At 41.0% G+C, this 20,735-nt stretch overlaps 1 protein-coding gene across 1 annotated transcript in view; it reads right to left on the bottom strand.

The window, feature by feature from the left end:
- GABRB3 (gamma-aminobutyric acid type A receptor subunit beta3) overlaps positions 1 to 20,529 on the bottom strand; it is a 109,598-nt gene extending 89,069 nt beyond the window's left edge. Inside the window, exons 1-3 of the mRNA XM_042810308.1 lie at positions 20,450 to 20,529; positions 20,257 to 20,348; positions 20,114 to 20,181 (exon numbers count right to left, since the gene is read on the bottom strand). Coding sequence (XP_042666242.1) covers positions 20,114 to 20,181; positions 20,257 to 20,348; positions 20,450 to 20,529 — 240 coding nt within the window. The remainder of the gene's footprint in view (positions 1 to 20,113; positions 20,182 to 20,256; positions 20,349 to 20,449) is intronic.
- Positions 20,530 to 20,735: the final 206 nt, after the last annotated feature.

The raw sequence follows: 20,735 nt of genomic DNA, 5'->3' as shown, positions 1-20,735 counted from the left end.
GGTATAACCAGTCTCATCCTAGGCTTCACCAGACAAAAGGTGCTAACAGCCTTCCACATCTGCCCCCGTTCAATGTGAAAAGGACCAAACATTGTCCCACACATTCTTAATACACTAATTCAGCTAAATTAAAAGAACAGATAGCACTCACAAATTAGTAGGCTTTTGTTGAGTGGATGTAACTTAGAAAAAATCATAAAGGTCTCTGTAATAGGATAATGGGAATGGACTGTAAGTATATGTCCTCAGAAAAATTTTTGATAAGTATGTAAGGTTTAGTTCTCTGAAAGTAAATCTGCAACTGGATCACACCATGAGAGAATGAACTATTCCACAGAAGTCTCTTGAGGAAAAAAGGTAGCCAATAAGCAAACAAATATATAAGTGTATTTATGCAATAAGTTGATTTCAAGCAGAAATTTGCAAGAGCATGACATGAAATATCACCAAATATCACAAAGCACAGCTGTGATCATCATATGCTAAACTGCTGATGTTACCTTTGCTGTAACAATAAAAACATTAACAAGCAAGCTCAAGCTTCAATATGCTTCTGCAGACATGGAGCTAGCTCTGCCATTGCTACTACACCCTATTGAGTAAATAAAGGCTATTCTGAGTCTCTGTTTCTCAATTTGTTCTAAACAGATTCAGCAGGAACACCTATGCCAGTTTTTTGTTACATGAGCAACTTTAATTCGCTTGAAGCACTTAGCACCTTAATAAGTAGACTGCAAAAATACTGTAGCTTCCTCTGCATTGATGGAAGTACTATGGAATCAAAATTACACTTTTTTTGACACAATGTATTGATTTTGACAAAATGTCATTCAGAAAAAAAATATATCTATTTGAAGAAAAGCGCTGTTTTATTTAAGCATTAGTGTGAATATTTCAGTATGCTTTCATATAAAATTAATCCTATCTCAAACAAACAAACAAAAAAGCAATGATAAAATCCCTTCTGACTGATCCCAAGAAAGATTTTTAAAATATTCTGTTGAAAATATTTAAATAGTATTATTTTTTTTTTCTTTCTGATTCTAGGTGAAAACAAATAAAAATGCCTTTAAGTGGCAGTCTGGTTTCCTCATAACTCAGTTCAGTTCGTGTCTGGAAGTGGCCTCAAGAAAAGACTTTGTATGCCTGTTGTCCTTTCCTACACTCCAGCCATCTTTTGGAAGATTTCTATAGTGGTTCTTCATACCATGCAAGAGTAGGGACTCTAATTCCTTGACAGAAACCTTGTCTGCATCTCCAATACCAGCAGGAGTCCGCACTGCAGTCTGGCAACATGGGGAACATCTCCTGCACAGCTCCATCAGCAACTTTTGGTAAACTAGTCTTGGAATACCTTGAATATTACCACCAGAGAATAAATGGAGCAGCTCACAGCATCACCACAGAAAGAGAAAATTGCTGTGAGGATTAGCTTCTCCCTTTGCCTGCCCGCCCTCCATTCTCCTCTTCCTCTTCATCTTAGGCTGCAGTGATTGACTTGTCTGAAGAAATCTATACTGTTTCCAGTGAAGAAGGTGATGAGGTAAAGAATGTGAGGAAGCACAAGCTGAGAAGTTAAGACTGTGAGTCAGTGAACAGCCTGCATGAGTAGTGCACATCATAGATGGTGTCTATGACACCTGTGATACCTGGGAACTCATGGCCAGCCCTTGGATAAGGGCACGCGTGCTCGAGTGCCCTACCTCAAGAATGTCTCAGACACAGGAATTATATCCTGTCTTCCACCTTTTTATGTTGCAAATAAAAATTATATCGTCCATCTCAGGAGATGTGATATTTAATCCTGATCTCTAATTGATTTCCTGCCCTAGATTTCATGATGGCTTAGTTCTGAACCTTTGTCTTTTGAAAAGGAAGCAGTCACAAGTTCTTGAAAGAATGTAACATCTTCTCTTAGTTCCTATTCTGTATAAAAAATACAGATTCCAACAGCTTTCAAAATATATTACAGTTTCTTTTTTTAAAGTTTATTGAAGTCATCAGAAACTCTCATCTCAGGGCTTACACAAGCCTATACCATATATTGCAGAATCCAGTATTGTAGGCAAAAGGAGCTTGAACAAAAGCAGTCTCAGACATAAATTAATCCATGACTGAATATCCAAACACATTTGGATTTTCTCTTCCTGAATTCACAATAACGTAATTCAAACATTGCTTCAGAAAGAATTTTGAGCACTAGAAGCAGCAGTTCATTTGCTTTAAACTGCACAAGACTTCTGAACTGTGATTTAAAGGAGAGCTTACATTACTTTGCCTTTAAAGTCACAGACACACACACAATTTTACACTATCTTTACAATAAAGTCTTCTAGCATTCACAGGAAACTGTCAATGAGAGCAAGCAACTTCCAGAAATGTGACTGATAGGAGGAGGATTTTATTGCAATGTCAGTGATTGGCACTGGACAGTTTTAGGAATTTAATGACTGCTACCAGCAACTATGGCAATGTGCTTAAAACATTATATTGTAAAAAGTACCACCTACAAGGACAAACGTGACCAGAACCTATACAGATATATAGATACCTTCACCTAGGTAATATTCCTTATCTTAAATATTAAGAAAATAACTGTTATGTATTCTTGAACTTAATCGTAGAGGCTGGGAGATTTTGCTAGGGAAGTATCAATTTTCATGCTATTTTTTAAATATCTGATACTAGCCTCAATCAGAGACATGATATTGGGCAGAGATATTGGGCTATGAGATATTTGGTGTGAGTCAAAAAAGCAATTCATACATCTGTTTACTCCTGCTTCTCATAAACAGCAGAGAAATGAGTATAAAGATGAAGGTAATGCTTTGAAGCAAGTTCCTAAGTAAGTGATGACTAAACCTCACAGTTCATTTCAAAAACAGGAGTCAACTGGGCTTTGAGTTACCTACATTAGTGCTAAAGTCCTAATCAGAATTATCCTTCTGAAGTGAATCTTCTAGCCACTCTGTCTTACCTTCCTTGGCTCATGCTGCAAAACTCTTCGACAGCTCCACTCCTTTTGGATGGCCGCAAACAAGAGATGCTCTCCATAAGCACACATTAAATTCCCATTGTAACTTGCTGTGCAGGGCACTGAACCAAATCAGAACTTCTATAACCAGGTAAACTGCCAGCAAAGGCATTTAATGTGGTCATAGGGCAACCAGCTTCACTCTGCAGACCTGCACCTGCTGGGATGCACTGCAGTAGCCTTTGACCAAACACTGGCCAGACCTCAGGAGAACAGGGGTTGTCACTCATCTGCTGAGTGACGCAAGACTTTCTTCTCTTGTTGGTGCCCCCACACCATGAGAGCGTTCAGTTCCTGCATATAAAGCTTTGAGACCTACAAATGAAAAGCGATTTCAACGTTTATTTCAATTCATAGAATCATAGAATGGCTTGGAAGGCACCTCAAAGCCAACTCAGTTATAACCTCCTGCCAAGGGCAGGGTTCCCACTCCCTAGAGCAAGCTGCCCAGGGCCCCATCCAACCTGGCCTTGAACAAATGCATAGTATTACATTCTGGTAATCCATTCACTTACAGATTCACAGCCTTGCACCTGGCTTTTGCTAACTATTTTTTCCCAAGCACACATATCCCCTGCAAGGTCTCTCCCTGCAAAGAGAAGCATTTGGGTACATCTCAAACTGCACCAATCCCTGTTAGCAGCCCTAAGGACAGCTTACAGAGTATGCTGGAAGGCTCTGCTCACTTTGTGTGGAGAATGCATTTTGCAGTGGAGATCCTACAGATTGCTTCTATAAACAGATGTCTCAGGTGGCTTTGTTTTTCACTGTCATGTTACTGAAACAGACGGCTTATGACTTTTGCTCCAGGGAGACCTCACTGAGGCCTTCCAGTACTTGAAGGGAGCTTATAAATGGTGGGGGAAGTAACTTTTTACATGGGCAGATACTAATAGGACAGAAGGGAATGGATTTTAACTAGAAGAGGGGAGATTTAGGTTAGGTGTTAGGAGGAAATATTTTACTCAGAAGGTGGTGAGGGTCTGGCAGAGGCTGCCCAGAAAAGTTGTGGATGCCAATCCAAACCATTCTGTGAGTCAGTGATTCTGTGATTTTGTTAACATAGATTCTTCAAAATAATTCTACAAGGATTTAAAAAAACAAACAAAAAACACCTTAGCCTCATTAGTATTCAATAAGTAAACTTTTTCCTATGTTTATTTTTTCATTCTCCAGTGAGGCTGTTGCAGTGCCAAGGACAAGCAGCATGCAGGTGACAGACCCACAGAGCCAGCTAGCCACTGCAATCACGCAAGAACAACAGGGCACACAGCAGCAGCTATGGGCTCATGGTCCTGCATTTGCTTCAGAAAGAAAATCACCAGGAAAAGCTGACCTGCAAACATCACTGCAGTTTTTTTGCACAGAAAACTGTGGGGGATTTTTACTAGCTCTTGATTTAATTCCAGCTGAGAATTCACCTTACTTCAGAAGTTCAACTGGCATGACTTAGTGAGGGTGTTCAATAAGGCTCCACGCAGTACAGCCGATGCAGCTGGTACAAAGTTAAAAAAAAAAAAAAAAAAAAAAAAAAAGTGGAATTTATTTGGCCTGCAGGTCCTGATATACATTCTCAAAGAGACTCTACGGCCAGGTCTCTACTAGTGAATTAAACATGACCAGAATACCATATACCAGAATACTTGGTGCCATGTTCCCTGGCACCAAGGCCATCCGACAAGAACACCTTGAGCCTGTAACTCTCTCCCCCTCCACAAAAGTGATGTTGCATGCTGCCTGCATGCCAGCAGCAGTCTCTGGCCAGCGTTAGCTCCTGGGCACTGCTTGGGACATGCTCAGGAGACCAAAGTCAAGTTCAAAAGCCCTCCAGTGGCTTAATGACAGAGATTATTTCAGTCTCAGTATTTAGGAACCATTTCCAAAGCCACTCAGTGTACCTGCACGGAGCAGTCTGTTCATTTGCTTATCTGCACTGGGCTGTCCCATGCTATGCTGAAGGAAGCTGAGGGAAAAGGAGAAGAATCTTCAGTCCACAATCCAGGAAATTTGGTTACAGAGGATAATTTCTGCAGTCTGGCAATAATAATTCAGCTGTAAAGCCTTCAATAAATTCTTTGGGATGTACGCTAACTGTAAGTAATGTCAAGCCTCTAGAATTAGTGAATAATTAATAAAATTATTTTATCAGTGTCTAAGGCTATGATTTGTTTGTTCCCATGGAGGAAAACCAAAGGGGAAAAAAAAAACAAAACAATGTTGGACCTGCTGGTAGATAAGAGAAACTGAGCTACTGAATTTTTCTAATTTAGTTTCAGTATTTTTCTCTGAAAGCTTTGCTTTAAAAGCATAAGAAAAAAACATTTTGAAAATGTACTGATTGGATCTTCACCAGCTAGAGCTTCCAGTCAAAACAGCTCAAGGGAAAAACAAGAAAAGTTGTCTTAAATCAGTTTCTTCTTCATCCCGAAATGACCAGCTGAACAGCTCTCGGTGTTAACTCCACCAGAGTAAATACCACAGACATACAATCCTTCCTAGCCACCTCCATGTCACAAGTGCACCATGTGGTATGACTGCTGGTCCTCATAACTGCCTCTCCATACCCTACTAGAGGGAAACAAAAATAAGCCAGATTCTGACTCATATAGCGGGCCAAATTTTAAAAACCTGTCTGCACTTCAGGACTTCAGCCAATATTCTTGCAAAGAGTGAAACAACACAATCCTTAATCTGTATGAAGATGCTGAATGCAATAATCAGCATTATTCAGATAAGTGTTTCTCTGCTTTTAGAAAGAAGGAGAGAGCAGAACTAGACCTAAAATTCACTCAGGTCATGAAACAGCCACAGAATAATGAAGGTTGGAAAAGAACGCTAAGATCACCTAGTCCAACCATCAACCCATCACCACCATGCCCAGTAACAAAGTACCTCAGTGACACAACTACAGGTTTCTTGAAAATTTCCAGTGATGATGGAAACAACTGAAAATAGTTCTATTAAAATAAATGAAAATTCAAACCATATTCAGGATTTAAGCTTACAATTACGTATCATTCTTCTGCTTCTAACATGTTCACCGGTATTCACACTGCTGTGAATGCAAAATCCTTGTTTTGTAGGGAACTTGCATAGGAGAGATTGCATGGTAACTTCAGAATACCTAAAAAAATTCAGCCTATGATACCTAACTGATTAAAAATTGCAATCAATTTTGATTGCATCAATCAATCAATGGTGTTGAGATCAGTGTATATGCCACTTTTGTGCCATCATATGAAGATGCAGTGGAATAACTTGCAGCATTAGTGCTGCATTGATTTACTTCTGCCTTTTTTTGTGATGGTTGATAGATGTGGGGTGCCACTGACATTGCAACACTGTGGAATAGCCAAGCTTGACACTCTATTTTCTGTGAAAAGTAAAATGTGTTCTTCGGAAGTATGATATGATAGAAGATGCAAAAATAGTATCCTCTGGAGTTTTTTTCAATCAGTAAAATAAGTGTTTTGAAGGCATACTTAATAAACGTTTCTCATCACGGAGACTGTAGCTCCTTCTAAATAACTGCCTCTTTACCACTGTTTTTTGTGAAAAACACTAAACATACCCTGTCCCTGCTGAGCAATGATAACCAAATAAAATCGAACTTCCACTCAACTATAATCTTACAGCAATCAAAAAATCTAACAATTCTGCCTTCGCTCCCTGTGTTCTCTATCTCTGTATTAGAAACAGTCACAGCTGACAGCATGGCATAATTCAGGAATTGCAAGCATAAGTAAAACAGGATTTGTTGGATTCGTTTCACAAGAGTCTGGTCATCGTGGGCTTTTAAAGATATTTGTCCCTTTTAGTACTTTCTGACATGACACACAACAGTTCATCGAGTCAACAACAACACCACCACCACCACCACCAACAAAAACCAACTGCCACACAACTAACTAAACAAGGAAGACAGAGAAAAACAGTAGCATTAAAAATGAACACTTTTCAATTTTTTTCAAAGAACTGAACAAGCCTGCAGTGATAGTAATGGCACACTGGTAGATAAGGAGACACAGGGAAACACGGGAAATGATCAGCAGCTGAGAGCTGAGCGATGGGAAAGGGAAGCCCCTCTGTAGGGATGGGCATCCTGAAGAATATGGAAAAACCTAAGTGTCAATAGGCTGGCATTGCTGCAAGAGCTGATGAAAAAATACCACCATTCTGACAGAAAGATAACTAGGCAGTAACAGATATGAAGATTCAGCAAGGGACAGCAGGTTGAAAAGGATATAAACACAGTAGTAATCTCAGCAGAAGCAAGAGAGGAAGATGGAAATACAGAAGTAGTCTCAGGAGAAGCTAAGACAAAATATGTTTGCTATGATATATGACTCCAATTCAATGACAGATTGAAAAGTAACCCTGATACTTTCATCCTTTGAATGCCTTCATCAACACTACGTCTAGTCAATTCTTCAAACCCATTACTTCTATACATCTGAAGATTTATCACTCATCTTTGAAAGACAGTATTTTATTTTGTATCCCCTGGAAGCAATTAACTAAATCCATCTTCTAAATCTTCAGCATTGTTACTGCATTACTGCTGTGTTTTAATAGAATTTAACAGAAGTGATCTGCTGTTATGTATAAATTCTTTCTAACGTTTAGTTTCAGGTTTGCTTTGATTTCATTATCATGAAGGAGGTTACACTAATGTATTGATATGTAAAGAGATGCATGGAATTCAGCAATACTACACAGCAGTGTGCAGAAGATGTTCAACATTGCTCTGTAGATATTACAGTCATACAGTTAATAGTGTTGCAAAAAAAAAAAAATTGTACAAAACATTTATTACTATGCTATGCAATAGCAAGCATCAGCTATTGTCAAGCTCAGAATGACTTCCTAATTGTGTGCCAGAAAATAACACACTATATCTGTAGTTAGCTTAATTCAGCAGTGTTTCCAGGGAGTGGGGGAGACTTGTTTTTTACCACAGCAGTTTTTGTTTTTGTTTTTAGATTGCACACTTTAGGAAAAGAACTAGAAAAGTAACAACCAGAAAAATGCAGCCTCCTGCTTTAAATCACAGTAGCCGCAGATAAGAGTTGGGAGGGAAGAAATAGAAAAACTGCGAAAGATTTGCACAGGAGTCACCTGAGATTTGATCACATTCTTGACCTACTCAAAAAAATCATTCAGGGCATTTTAGAGAAAAGTAGAAATAAATGACTATGACTTCTGTCTTCAAGATAGCTGTTCAGTTAGTATCAGCAGTCAAAGGAATCTGAGTAGAATATACATATATTTTTTTCCGGTCACTTTACACATATATAAAGACCTCTGTGCCAGAAAGTGACTTGACATGATACATTTTTTGTCTGTGCGTAATTAGAGAAATATAAGGCAAGATCATCCATGAGATCCTTTTAAATGTGACTAATGAAGGAAAGGAACAGCAGGGACAGCATCACAAGTGTTAGGGCCAGACTTCATTAGGAAGAGTAAGTAAAAGGTAGGGACTGAAGATAACTTTTTTAATGTAAAAAAAAAGAAACACATCACTAATGGACAACAAGGTTACGTTAGGCACACCTCTGGTTTCCCATCTGTATGCAATTCCAAAGGCACGTCACAGCACATGAGTGGATATGCTGGGAAAGATGTACAGTTTCAACCTTGATGCAGTACTTTACAGTCAGGTTAATAATATATGAGCATACGACTAAAGTGGGTCTACTGGAAAGATAAGCTGATCAACTTTTTTAAATGCATTTTCTAATTCACTGCCCATTTTTTTCTTCATCTTTTTTTTTTTTTTTTTTTTTTTTTTTCATTTAAGGAGGAGGCTTTATAAAAAGAATAGTAGGTAACTAATCAACTTTTCAAAATAGCTAATCTATTCCCAAAGTAGCTCAACCATTTTTATGGGGGAAAAAAAAAAGAGATGAAAGAAATGCCAAGGGAGACACCATTTCTTGATTAAAAGGAAATGAAATATTCCCTCTTCAAAATTGATTTCTCTTAATCACCCTTGTTCACCATACGAACACTCAGGTACTGAAAAACCACATCTCGTAAGTCTTTATTGCCCAAGGCCAAGATGCTTTCTCTGCCACAAAAAGCCCAGGTAAGACCCAATCCACCTCTTCCAGGCTACTAACTTGCACCTACATCTCTGATGCAGCCTGTGCTCTTCCCTTAGTCTGTATGAATGAGGTTATGGCTCTGGAAGCCCTCCACAGAAATCCTGTATCTACCTGAGCTGATGTGAACACAGAATGGCGTAGGCTGGAAGGGATCTTAGAGATGACCCAGTTCCAACCCAGTGCCAATGGGCAGGGCTGCCCCCCACCAGCTCAGGCTGCCCAAGACCCCATCCAACCTGGCTTTGAGTGCCTCCAGGGATGGGGCACCACAGCTTCTCCGGGCAGCTGTGCCAGTGCCTCACCACCCTCTAAGGAAAAAATTCCCTCCTAACATCTAATCTAAATCTCCCCTTTTTTAGTTTAAGGCCATTCCCCCTTGCCTTATCACTATGTGCCCATGTAAAAAGTCAGAGTCTCTCCTGCTTACAAACTCCCTTCAAGTACTTGAAGGCTGCAATGCGGTCTCCCCAGAGCCTTCTTTCTGCTAGACTGAACAAGCTCAACTCCCTCAGCCTTTCTTCATATGAGAAAGCACTCTGATCACCTTCACAGCCCTCTTCTGGACCAGCACCAAAAACTCTCATCCTTCTCCTGCTCTGGGCCTCAGGCCCAGACACAGTACTCCAGATGGGGCCTCACAATGGCAGAGCATAGAGGGACAATCACTGCCCTTACCCTGTTGGTCACCCCTTGGCTTTAATTGTGTGGTAGTTGCCCAGCATAGCTGGCTCCAATCCAGTCTCAAAGTCCTTGTTATGTTGCTCATTTTGGCCACATGATGCAGCTGAACACATTGTCTTCTCTGAAAAAAATGCTATGAAGAAGCAAAACCCAGAGACAGATCATCCCCAAGAGACAAGTTTGTGACCATGGTTCCTTAACATGCAGAGTGCATGTGCACGTATGTTTATGAACACACTCTACAGGACAAACAAAAAGCTCAGACAGCATGGAAGCAAGAGGACATGCAGGTGGCTTCCAGAAATGTAACGCAGACATCTGGGCCTAAGCCACGCTGCCTGTACAAAGAATGGGAAGATACAAGCTCTCTACACTTAGTTACCTTCTTAACCTTCAGGTTATGATTCCCTCCAGAGAGTTGCTTCTCTTTGACTTCATGGGATGACTGGATTGTTGCATCCATACAAAATTAATTGCACTTTTTGGATGCGTGTATCGTACGAAGCAAAGTCAGCCAGGGTCCAAAGGAGAAGCAGCACAGTACTGCACATCTTTTGTCTAAATGGGCTGACTGATTCATAGAACAAGTAGCTGCATCTACACTGCCAGCTGGGAAAGGACCCAGCCCGCACTGACCTTTGGAGAACACCCAAGTATCAGGTGGGAGAACACGTGAATACCAATAATATGCTAGTGTTTTAACGTATCATGAATACATGCCTGACCTCAAGCACTGAAATCTTGACATTCTTGAAATTATCAGGAGAGCGGTGACTCTTAAATCTATCAGATATACAGCTTATAGGATGCTTCCAGAATGGAAATTGAGGTCATAGCTATTCTTCAAGTCCAGCAAACATTTTGCTATGCAAAATGCCAATTAGTTTGGGATATGTTTCTGTTATCCAAGAGAAAAGCATATTTTACACATTCAGAAAATGCTTAGAAAGGCTGTGTGTCATTACCTGAATAGCCAACGAGGTCAGAAGCTAAAGCAAGACACTGATGGTACAGAGAAACATAGCTGTGTCACTGTGTTATGGTACAGGAAATGGCTTAAGCTCATATTTTGCATCTCTAATGAAGAACAAGGCTTACTTTATTACTCAGCTTTCTCATATTGAGTTGGTGCTTTTTAAAATTCAGAATTTATGTGCATTTTGTCTCATATTTTCAATTTTAAAATTTAAGTGCATTTTAAAAACTACAGTGGCAAAGAAACCATGAAAAGACAGTGATCTTCACGCAAAGTACTTAATTGAAAATAACTTGTAATTAAACTGAAAAATAGTTTCCTCTAGTTTACATTTTAGTATCCTAATTAGATTTTGGTTCCTACTCTTCCAGATTCATTTCTCCACTAAAAAATACAAGAGGGACACAGCTCCTGAAAAGGCTTTACACCAGCCCAGTCCTACAGAGCAAAGGGCCCAGCACAACAGGGCTCACACAGCACATGAACTGCACTACACCTACATCATCAGATGTAACCACAGCAATGAGCTCACACGCTCAGCCCATGATGGATAAGCAAGAAGCTAAATGGGGGATGTTAAAACATTCCTGATGCAATCAGCACATAGCCACATGTGACTCCAGAATAAAGCCCTTCCTTTAAGTACTGAGAGAGTCTGGCAGTCGGGCTATCCTACATCTCAATTAAGAGATCAAGGGATGAGCTGTTTTTAATCACTTGGATTTGAGCTTGCTTTTAAAGGTTATTCCCTGTGTCTTACATGTATTTCAGTTCAGGACTTGCACAGTTTACCTGAACTACCCCTGATACTTTGAATCAGACACAGAATTTTACCTGTGTCCTAACTTGCTGGCAGCACCCCTGGTGTTGCTGAAGATCAGCTGTGAACCAGTTTGGTACATTTTCTCACTCACCTTTGAAAAGGTCCATGAAAGAGGAACAAGAGGTGGAACTCATCTCAACATCAACTAAACGGTGAGCATGAGCACCCATCCTTGGACAACCTGCTATCATATCCCACCCCATCTCCTTGCTAGTACTTCCAGCCAGGCATCTCTGTAGGGCTGGTCACCCCAGTTGTCTTCCACCTTCACCTCAGAACATAAAGCACTGCCTTATGTCCCCTCTGCTATGGGAGTTCTGATGGCTGCTAGATAAATCCCTACCCAGACGTGTAAAAAAAAGCCCTATTCAAGGACCTCACTCCCCCTGATACTTCTGCTTTGTGCTGATGTAACCTCACAGCTTCCAGAAACTGTATGAGCTGCACCAGACATACCTCTGCATCCCTGCAGAACACTGTGTTGTGCCATGGAGACATATCCATGAACTAATGAAAATTCAACATTCTTATTAGTATAAAGAAAAAAGTCATTAACTGCTATTGAACTGCCAATTACCCAGTGTAACCGCAGACCTCCCAGCACAGCTGTTTTACCTCCCCTCTCTGCTGTATGCAATATTACATTCACATTGCAGGTTACATTATCACAGCAACCTGTAACTGGCTCCTAACTGCTGAGAGAACAAATTATTTTGCCAAAATTATTGGTTCAAATCCATAATAGTGAATAATGAATTAGACATGCCTAGGCTTAGGGATTTCTTTCATTGCAATTTCTGTAGTTATAAGAAACTGTGCAATTCAATTACAAATTCTAAATGAACTCTCCTATTGAAACGATTCCTCTTCCAGCTATTTTTTTATGAGTGTGTGTCACAGGAGAGAAACAAGAAAGTTTGTCCTGGACAAGTTAAAACCTCTAATGGTAACTGAACATTACTCAACCTCTTTCACAAAAAGTTTTTATTATCCTTCAATATTAATAAATTGCACTTGATAGGTAGAGTTCATTATATAATCAAGTCTCTATTTAAATAAAAATTGTGGGGAAAAGTGCATTGTTATTAAATGACCATAATTCTCTGGTTACACTTAAACAAGCAGTACTTTCTCTGACTGAGGAAGTCCCATGTTACAAATCACGTTACAGAGAAGACTAACACATGCTTATTTTCTTCTTCCTATGCGTCCCTTATCAGTCAGTATTATAGTTGGAATACTTGGCCAGATGGACCTGTAGTCAGACGTGTCAGGGATGGTCTTATGTTTGCACCTTCTGCTGAGCATGAGATTGTCTGCAGTGCCTTTGTGCCACTGCTGAGCTTTCGGTACAACTACTGTCAATAAAATTATCTGGATAAGCACTCAATGCATGAATAGAAATCTTCATATAAATATTGCTCTTTCCCTTCTTTCCCATCTTCTGTCTTCACAGCAATGGAAAAAATGTTAGATATAGTGGGTATACATCTAGATAGCACTGTATGTTTTAGAGAACACACATTCAACACCTGCTGCTATCAGTGTAAGAATACTGAGATCATGATGAAGCTATGCACACACTGATAACTAATGGCACCTCAGTGGCCAGACACACTCTTATAATGTTACACCTTATGTAATATACAAAAATACAAATACAAATACAAAATATTACACCTTATGTAATATATGCCACACCCAGTGGCATATATTACAAGGGACCTGTGGGAGACTCCTGATCTTCTGGAGTATCAGCATAATATAAGTAAGGGTATCTGAAACTACATAAAGACAAGCTTGTGTGTGCATCTCAATGTTGCCCACAGTGACAGAAGTAATTAAACCAGAGCACAGACACAGAAACACAGCACTGGAAAAGATCTCAAACTATCAGCTATGCCAGCCTTTCCAGAGACAAGAGCACTGAAGAGGAATTTTTCTACTCTCTTCTTAAAGACCTACAACAAAGAAGATGGTACAACAAGTGCAGCTAGATGAGAATTAATCTGAAATGCAATAATTAATTTTTTTAGGCTTTACTCCTATTAGTTCCAAAGAGCAGTTGGTCATCATTCTCTCACCACCAGCTTTCTGCATACTAGGAAGTGTATGTCCTCTCTCCATCCTTTTTTCAGTTCTAAACAAACTCACCTTTTACCATTGCCAGGAATATATTGTTTTCTAATTATTTTAATAGAAAACATTTGTTTTTCCTCTCTTATGCCTCCTGTTATATCTCCCTGAAAGCCAGTGCAACAGTTCTGGACAGAGCATTCTTGCTCAGACTCCACTAAAAGTCAATGATGTCTTCTGAATGATACTCCTATTCATATGCATGAGAGTAAGAGGAATCTTTCTTTCAGTGCTATTTCACTAGCAACTTGAATTCACTTTCTCCATTCACTTTAGATTCTGGTCCAGCACAGTCTCCACCTTTTTCTGTCTTGCAGCCTGGCCAATTCTTTCTCACTTTAAGTACTGGACTCTTCTTTTCTTACAAAATCTAGCACTTGCTTGCCTCAACTAACACCTTCTTTATTTAGAGACATTCCTCTTCTTTGTAAAGATCATTTTGAATTCTCTTTCTGTCCCCTGAAATGTCTACAGGTATTCCAGGTTGATGTTGTCACAGATTGCATCTATTTCATCATCATCCAGGTCAAGATGATTCAACATTGGCAACTGGATTTAGATTCCAAGAAGCCCTTGCTGGCGTCCATTAACATGAACTACGTCCTTGTCTTTCCAAAAGCAGTGATTTCTTGCCTTCACAGCCAGATCCCTGTATACCACAGCAGCCACTTTCCTCTGTGAATAAGCTTGCAGTCAATTCCCCTGGCCAGACAGGAGTTACACTTCTATTGCTCTACAAGCACTTCCCTCTCCCTCTCAGCAGGGGCTGGGAAACATCGCAGGAGTGGAGAGATGCAGAGGCCAGCTGGGCAAGTCCACGGACACTCCTGAGAAAGCAAATGGATCCAGCCAAGACAGAGGATTAGAAAGAAGAATGCTCTTGTTGCCAGCTGGCAACCAAAGGGCAGGTAACCTGCTGAGATAGATGGTCCTCTACCAGCCGCACCATTTGCTGCTGTCTCCTAGCTGCCTCATTGGTTGCTGGGTCATCACCAGCAGAATGACACTGCTTTTTGCAGGGTTACGTTGGCCTCAGATGACGCTTCCCTCTTTGGACAGATTTTTTTCCTTCTTTTTCCTTTTTTTCATGTGTTATCTATCAAAGACATACCTAGATATATACATGCCAAAACAATACCTATATATGATCTACCATATCTACTCAGTATGATCCAGCAGTCTCCCTATGTACATCAAAATACAAATTTTCAAAAGTATACACAATTATATATTCTATTTTATACTTTTGTGATTTGTTATAAGTATTACATACATGACTTCTCACGTAGCTAGAAAATGGGGTTATAATAACAATGATTATGTAATCACTCTATCATTGCAACCCATTGAATTTCTCCATCCAAATCGTCAAAACAAAATATGTCACAATCATCATCTCTCACAGAAGGTAACCTTCACATTCCATTGGCAAAGTACTTAGAAAGTAGATGTTTATGTCAGGAAACATAGGCTATGTCCATGACAGAAAACAGAGGTTATGTTTCACAGCACCTAGCACTGCAGTTGTCCAAAGATTCAGTGCCTGTCTCTGTCTCCTGAGTCTTGAGCAAACCTGGATGATAAGCTTGAGGTGTCCAGCCTAAGGGCTGGAATTCTCTAGTAAGAAAGAATTAACTTATGTAAATACGATTGCCTGTTGCTGATTTGGATGCCCTGGATTATGTAAAACACCTGCACAGGGCTGGCAAGCACAACAGAATGTCTATAAAAGTACCCTTTGGAAGAGACAGTCAGAGACAAAAGGGACACTTTGGGGCACCTAATAAGTACTATTTAAATGTTATCCTTACTTAAAATAAATAGCCTTCTGGACTCTCTAAGCTGCACTGATAAGACTTAATTGTTCAAACTGTAGCAGCTGATATGATACCCAACACACTTGCACAGAGCATGCAGCCATGACGCAGAGCTTAAGGACTGGAAATTGGAGGCCAAGTGTAACACAAGAACCAAAATGACAACAGACACATTTGCCTTAGCAGACAAATTCTGTCCTGCATCTCCATTAACTACGGTCATAGAGCTTAGAAATCCAGCTGGCACTTAGATATCTAATTGCATGCATCTCAATGTACATGAACTGAATCATATCCCATTTTTCAGGCATCTAAAGTAAGACAAGATCTCGTCAAGTAAATCTTGATCTTGTAAATCTCGTCAGAGGAAGCATGAAGGTCCTGTGCCTCCAGTACTTCAGGTGAGGTATTAATCGATTTACCTCAGAATAATTCCTGATGCCACCCAAGAAAAGCAGACAAAGCTTGTCCTATATGAGTAAGAACTTTGGTTGACCTTACAGCAGCAACTAAAACACAGTTTGTCAGTAAGATGTCAAAATCACACTGAAAAAATCAGCAGGCACCCAATGGAATCCATATGCATACCTGAAGTTTTATATTGGAACATATGCAAAAATAAATAAAAAATTACAGTGTTAGCATAGAACAGATTATATCTTTTTCAGAAACAACAGCTCATAGGCTTTACGGTCTGACTTTATGTCAAACTAATTTTCTTAGTACGGTATTCTCAAGAGCAGCAGGATGACTATATAGCCAGTGACGCCTCCTGGGTTTTCCTGGTTTAATTTTATTGAAATTAGAGCCTTTCAAAAACCATGGATCAACAACTCATAAATCCCTGTAAGCACAAAGAGAATGCAGAGAGCAGTTTAGAAAGCAGTGCCATAAGATTCCTTGCTTACAAGCGATCAGACTATTCTCTGTAAAACATGATCTCCAAGGAGAAAAAAGTGTTGTTTTTTTTTGCATGAATCCCCTTGTTTTCTCTATCCACTCTACAGCTTTATCTCCCACAAACTATAAAAACCACATCCTCAAATGATGGAAAATGAAAGCACAGCACCTTATTCTCCCAGCTGCAATGATGAGTTTAAAGAGGGAGCTGTCTGGAGAATCAATGTATTGATTATTTAACTTCTTAAGGACAAAATGCTACAGGAGTCTTTGGATGCTTGGAAATTATGTCTGGAATTAAAGCACTTAATTCACAGGCCAAATGATGAACAAAAAAATCAGACTGTGAAAATTCAGCAATTATATATTATGTCTGATAGGAAAGAGGCTGACAGATCAGTAAAAAGCAGAACTCTCTATTTCAGCTTGCACCAGCTAAGCAAAGCATACCTCCAAAATACAGAATGTACAGAACATGAGCAACAAAAATCATGGAAAACCATTTATTATAAAGCTAATCTATTGTTATCTGGCAACTGTGGTCTTCAGTACTCTTTTGAAAAGGTTTTGCAGTGTTTCCTAAGTATTATCTCTAATATTATCAATTAGTATTATATATGGAGATGTGTATTAGTGTACATTTTACACGCTCTTGCAGAATTTTTAAATGCAGTTATTGTAGAGGTGCACAAAATAACAGTGGTTAAATACCCAATTAAAAGGAAAGTTTGTGGAACAGTCAAATGACCATGTGAAGGCATTCACAAGTACAGCGGGGAAGTAATGCACTCATGTGCATTCATGTATGCACAGCTCATTAGCAGACTGCAGCTCTTTCTCGAAAAATGCACTTTGCCATTCAACTTCATTAATCCACTGTTGTTACCATATATGTGACTCAAAGTATAAACTTGAAGGCGTATTACTTTTACTTCATAAATATTTTGAGTTCTCGGTACGATGTAAGCAGTACAGCAGAGTGACAATTTCAGTAATGCTACCCAATGCCTTCAAGATGCTATGAGATGAAATGGAAACTGCTGATTTAAAACTTTTCAGATAAAAAAATCTGATGCTGCACAGTCCTGACATTCGCATCAGTTCTCTTGATCCGGCTTAGCATTATAACATCAAAAGTAAAGAAAAATGTTAACTTTCCTGTGTAACCTAAGGCAGATGCGCATCGCTATTCAGTAAGTCTCTTCCAAAAACAGCTACAGCTAATCTCGACTTACAGAAGGTGAAGAACTTTTAATGATTTTCAAAAGAAGAATCAAAAGCGCACACACTTCAGAATGCTGGAATGTCAGATGAATACCTCGTAACTGAGGATGCACTGAGGAAGAAGGCTGCAATTTGAGTAAGAATAGAAAAGCGTATGACACAAACTATAATTCTTGTTACAAAGGATTGTCAACGTATCATCAAAAGCTACATTACAGGCTGCCTAGAAGGCAGTATAATAAAACTTGCTGTAATAACTTTTTATTTATATTCGTAAAATTGAAGAATATTAATTCCCTGGTTACTTTATTTTTAACATAGAGATGAATTTTAACAGGCTAATTTATAAAAGGTTACACCAATGTCTAGAGTTAAATCAAAGGAATTAATGTCCATATTAACACGGTTCAGAGATAGAAATTTGTGTCAGAGATGTCAGTAGTTAGTGAGGCAAAAGGTCAATGTTAACAATATCTGCTTGGCATTAAATGGAAGAATACATCAAAAATTAAAAGTTTGGTTAGTAAGAAGTGTGTTCAGCAGAGATGCCTCATGTCTCCAAACTAACTTTGCTTTTTTTTTTCTTCTGAAATGCTACCTTAGATGGTACACTTTGTAATTCTGAAAAGCTCTTTCTTTACTTCCTCATTCACTGTTTCTCAATATTTACACCAGATGAGTATATTTGCAGACGAGTATAAAGTTACCTGAGTAACCAAAACAAAGCAAGTCGGGTAGTGCTGGAATGCAGCTGAGCTTACTCCTTTCCCAGGCAGAAGAGACAGAACCAACTGCAAATCCCACTGCAGTACAGTGCTCACCAATTAGAAGCCCTTTCTGAAGTTCATTTCTTTTTCAGGTAAATTGACATGGCTTTTGCAAGGACCACCACTTCAGCACTTCCTTTATAGAAACTGATACTTGTTTCTGTTGCTACGTGTCACCATTTTTCAGACCTTATGTTGCTCCATGAGAGAGCACAAAAAAAAAAAAAACAACAACAACAAAAAAAAACAACCCACCACCACCAACAAAAAAAAACAACTCAAAAAACATTCTTCACTTCCACAGAGCTCTGGCTCTGGGAAGCAGTGGGCATGGACTTGTGGCCCAGCAAGAGCTAAAGGAATCAAAGGGCTGGCTCACCTGCCCAGGAAAACCAGAGGGCATCCATCCTCTTGAGGCACTGGCCTCCTGTAAGATCTAATTACCCAGGCTAGCAACGCTTCAAGCAGTGTATTTATTTACTCCTCCTCATAGCCCTGATACAGTGGGTTGGAAGAGTAATTAAATCTAAGAGGCTTTCCCAAAAGTGGACGAAGACAACAACAACAAAAAGGCTCCATCTATCCCATAGCTTTCTTTCCAACCTTGGTCTCTTTCTGATATTTACTGCTGATGTAGCACTTCACACATAGTGTTACATACAAATTCAATCCCCAATGCGCTGCTTCGCTAAGTACAGAGCACAGTCAAAGATGGGAAGGTGGTGGTAGGGAGAGTGAATCCAGGACTCAGAATTACTCTTCAAAGATCCCGCTTTCACCACTTTGAGGAGCAATGCGACAGGTACAGAACATTCCATGGAATAAATGAGGTCTCTACTGCCTGAATTTGCAAGAAACACAAAGCAAACTCTTACGGGTGTGAACTGCCCCATTCGCCCCTTCTGGATGAGGAGAAGGGCAGCTGCTGGTGGCACTGTAAGCAGGTACTGAGCGCCAGCGAGAGCCATTTGTAAAAGATCAGGAGCACAGCAAAAAGTTTTTATCTCCGAATTTTGGAGACAGCAGGTGAAGGAAGGGGCAGAATGAAAGAAAACGTGCAGCTCGTGCATGATGTCGGGCTCTGTCAGCTCGCAACGCTGCAACAGAGCACTGAGGTAGAGCTGATGTTTAGCGTCCTATTTACTGAGACAGAGCTCAGGTTTTAAATGCGTAGAATGATTTCAATGCCATAAAGGCAACTATCTGTGCATCAGGACCGCAAAAGCAAAGCTAGAAAGAAGAACCAAATTGAGGAGAACGAGGAATTCGCTCAGAAACACAAAGAAAAACCCACCTCCCATTCAGGAGCAGGACAAAAAGAAAACCAAAACAGCAATTCCATCTCCTATCGCCAAACTACCAAACTGCACCGACTGGGGCCGAACTGCAGCACGCACCAGACCCGCTCCTGTCCCCGCAGAGCCCGGCAGCCCTTCCACGGCCGCACGGAGAAGCCGAGGGTTCCTTCATTACTCCGGAGAAACCCCGCGGCAGCGCTCGCTCCAGACCCCAGAACCGCGCGCCCTCCGCCCGCGCAGAGCTACCGTGTTGCTCTCCGCCTCCTCCCGGGGAGCCGGGGGCGAGAAGCGACGCCGAACGGGGGAGCAAAGTTTGCAGCACGGAGCGAGGGAGCTCCGCTACTCACCATGTTGACTTCGGAGACCATGTCGATGCTGGCGATGTCGATGTTCATCCCCACGCAGACGGGCGGACCTGCGGGCACAGCGCGGTGTCAGGGCGGCGGGGCCGGCTGACGGCAGCCCCGGGGCAGGGGGAGCGGGCACTCACCTCCGAAATCCGGGCGGAGGCGGATGTCGTAGCCTTTCAGCAATTTATCCACCGTTTCCTTCACGAAGGACATATTGCCGGGATCGTTCACACTGTGGGGGCGAAAGAGACGGGGGAGGCAGAGGGAGGTTGGGGAGCGGGAAGGGGGGCAGAGCCATCAGCGCGGTTCCCGGCTCGGCACGCCGGCTCCTACCTCTGGGCGCAACACACCACGGCCACCAGGACGGGAGCGGAGAAGATCCCGAAGATCCTGCCTCCCCCAAAGCCCCACATCCCTCCGCCCCGGGGCTCCCTCCGCGCAGCAGCAGCAGCAGCAGCTGCTGCCGCCGCGATCCGGCTGCCCTGGCTGCCGCTGAGGAAGAGGCGGAGGCGACGGTCCCCGTTCTCCCCCCCCCCCCCCCCCCGCCCCCCCCCCCCCCAAAAAAAAGCCCCCACCCCCGCCCCAACGCCGCAGCCGCGGCGACCGCCCGCGCACCCGG

The sequence above is a fragment of the Centrocercus urophasianus genome, unplaced genomic scaffold (assembly GCF_019232065.1).
Source record: "Centrocercus urophasianus isolate 14NV4802_14NV808 unplaced genomic scaffold, USGS_Curo_1.0 seq_12, whole genome shotgun sequence".
Classification (NCBI taxonomy): domain Eukaryota; kingdom Metazoa; phylum Chordata; class Aves; order Galliformes; family Phasianidae; genus Centrocercus; species Centrocercus urophasianus.
The sequence above is the reverse complement of the archived record's forward strand: the minus strand, read 5'-3'. Positions and strand labels throughout refer to the sequence as shown.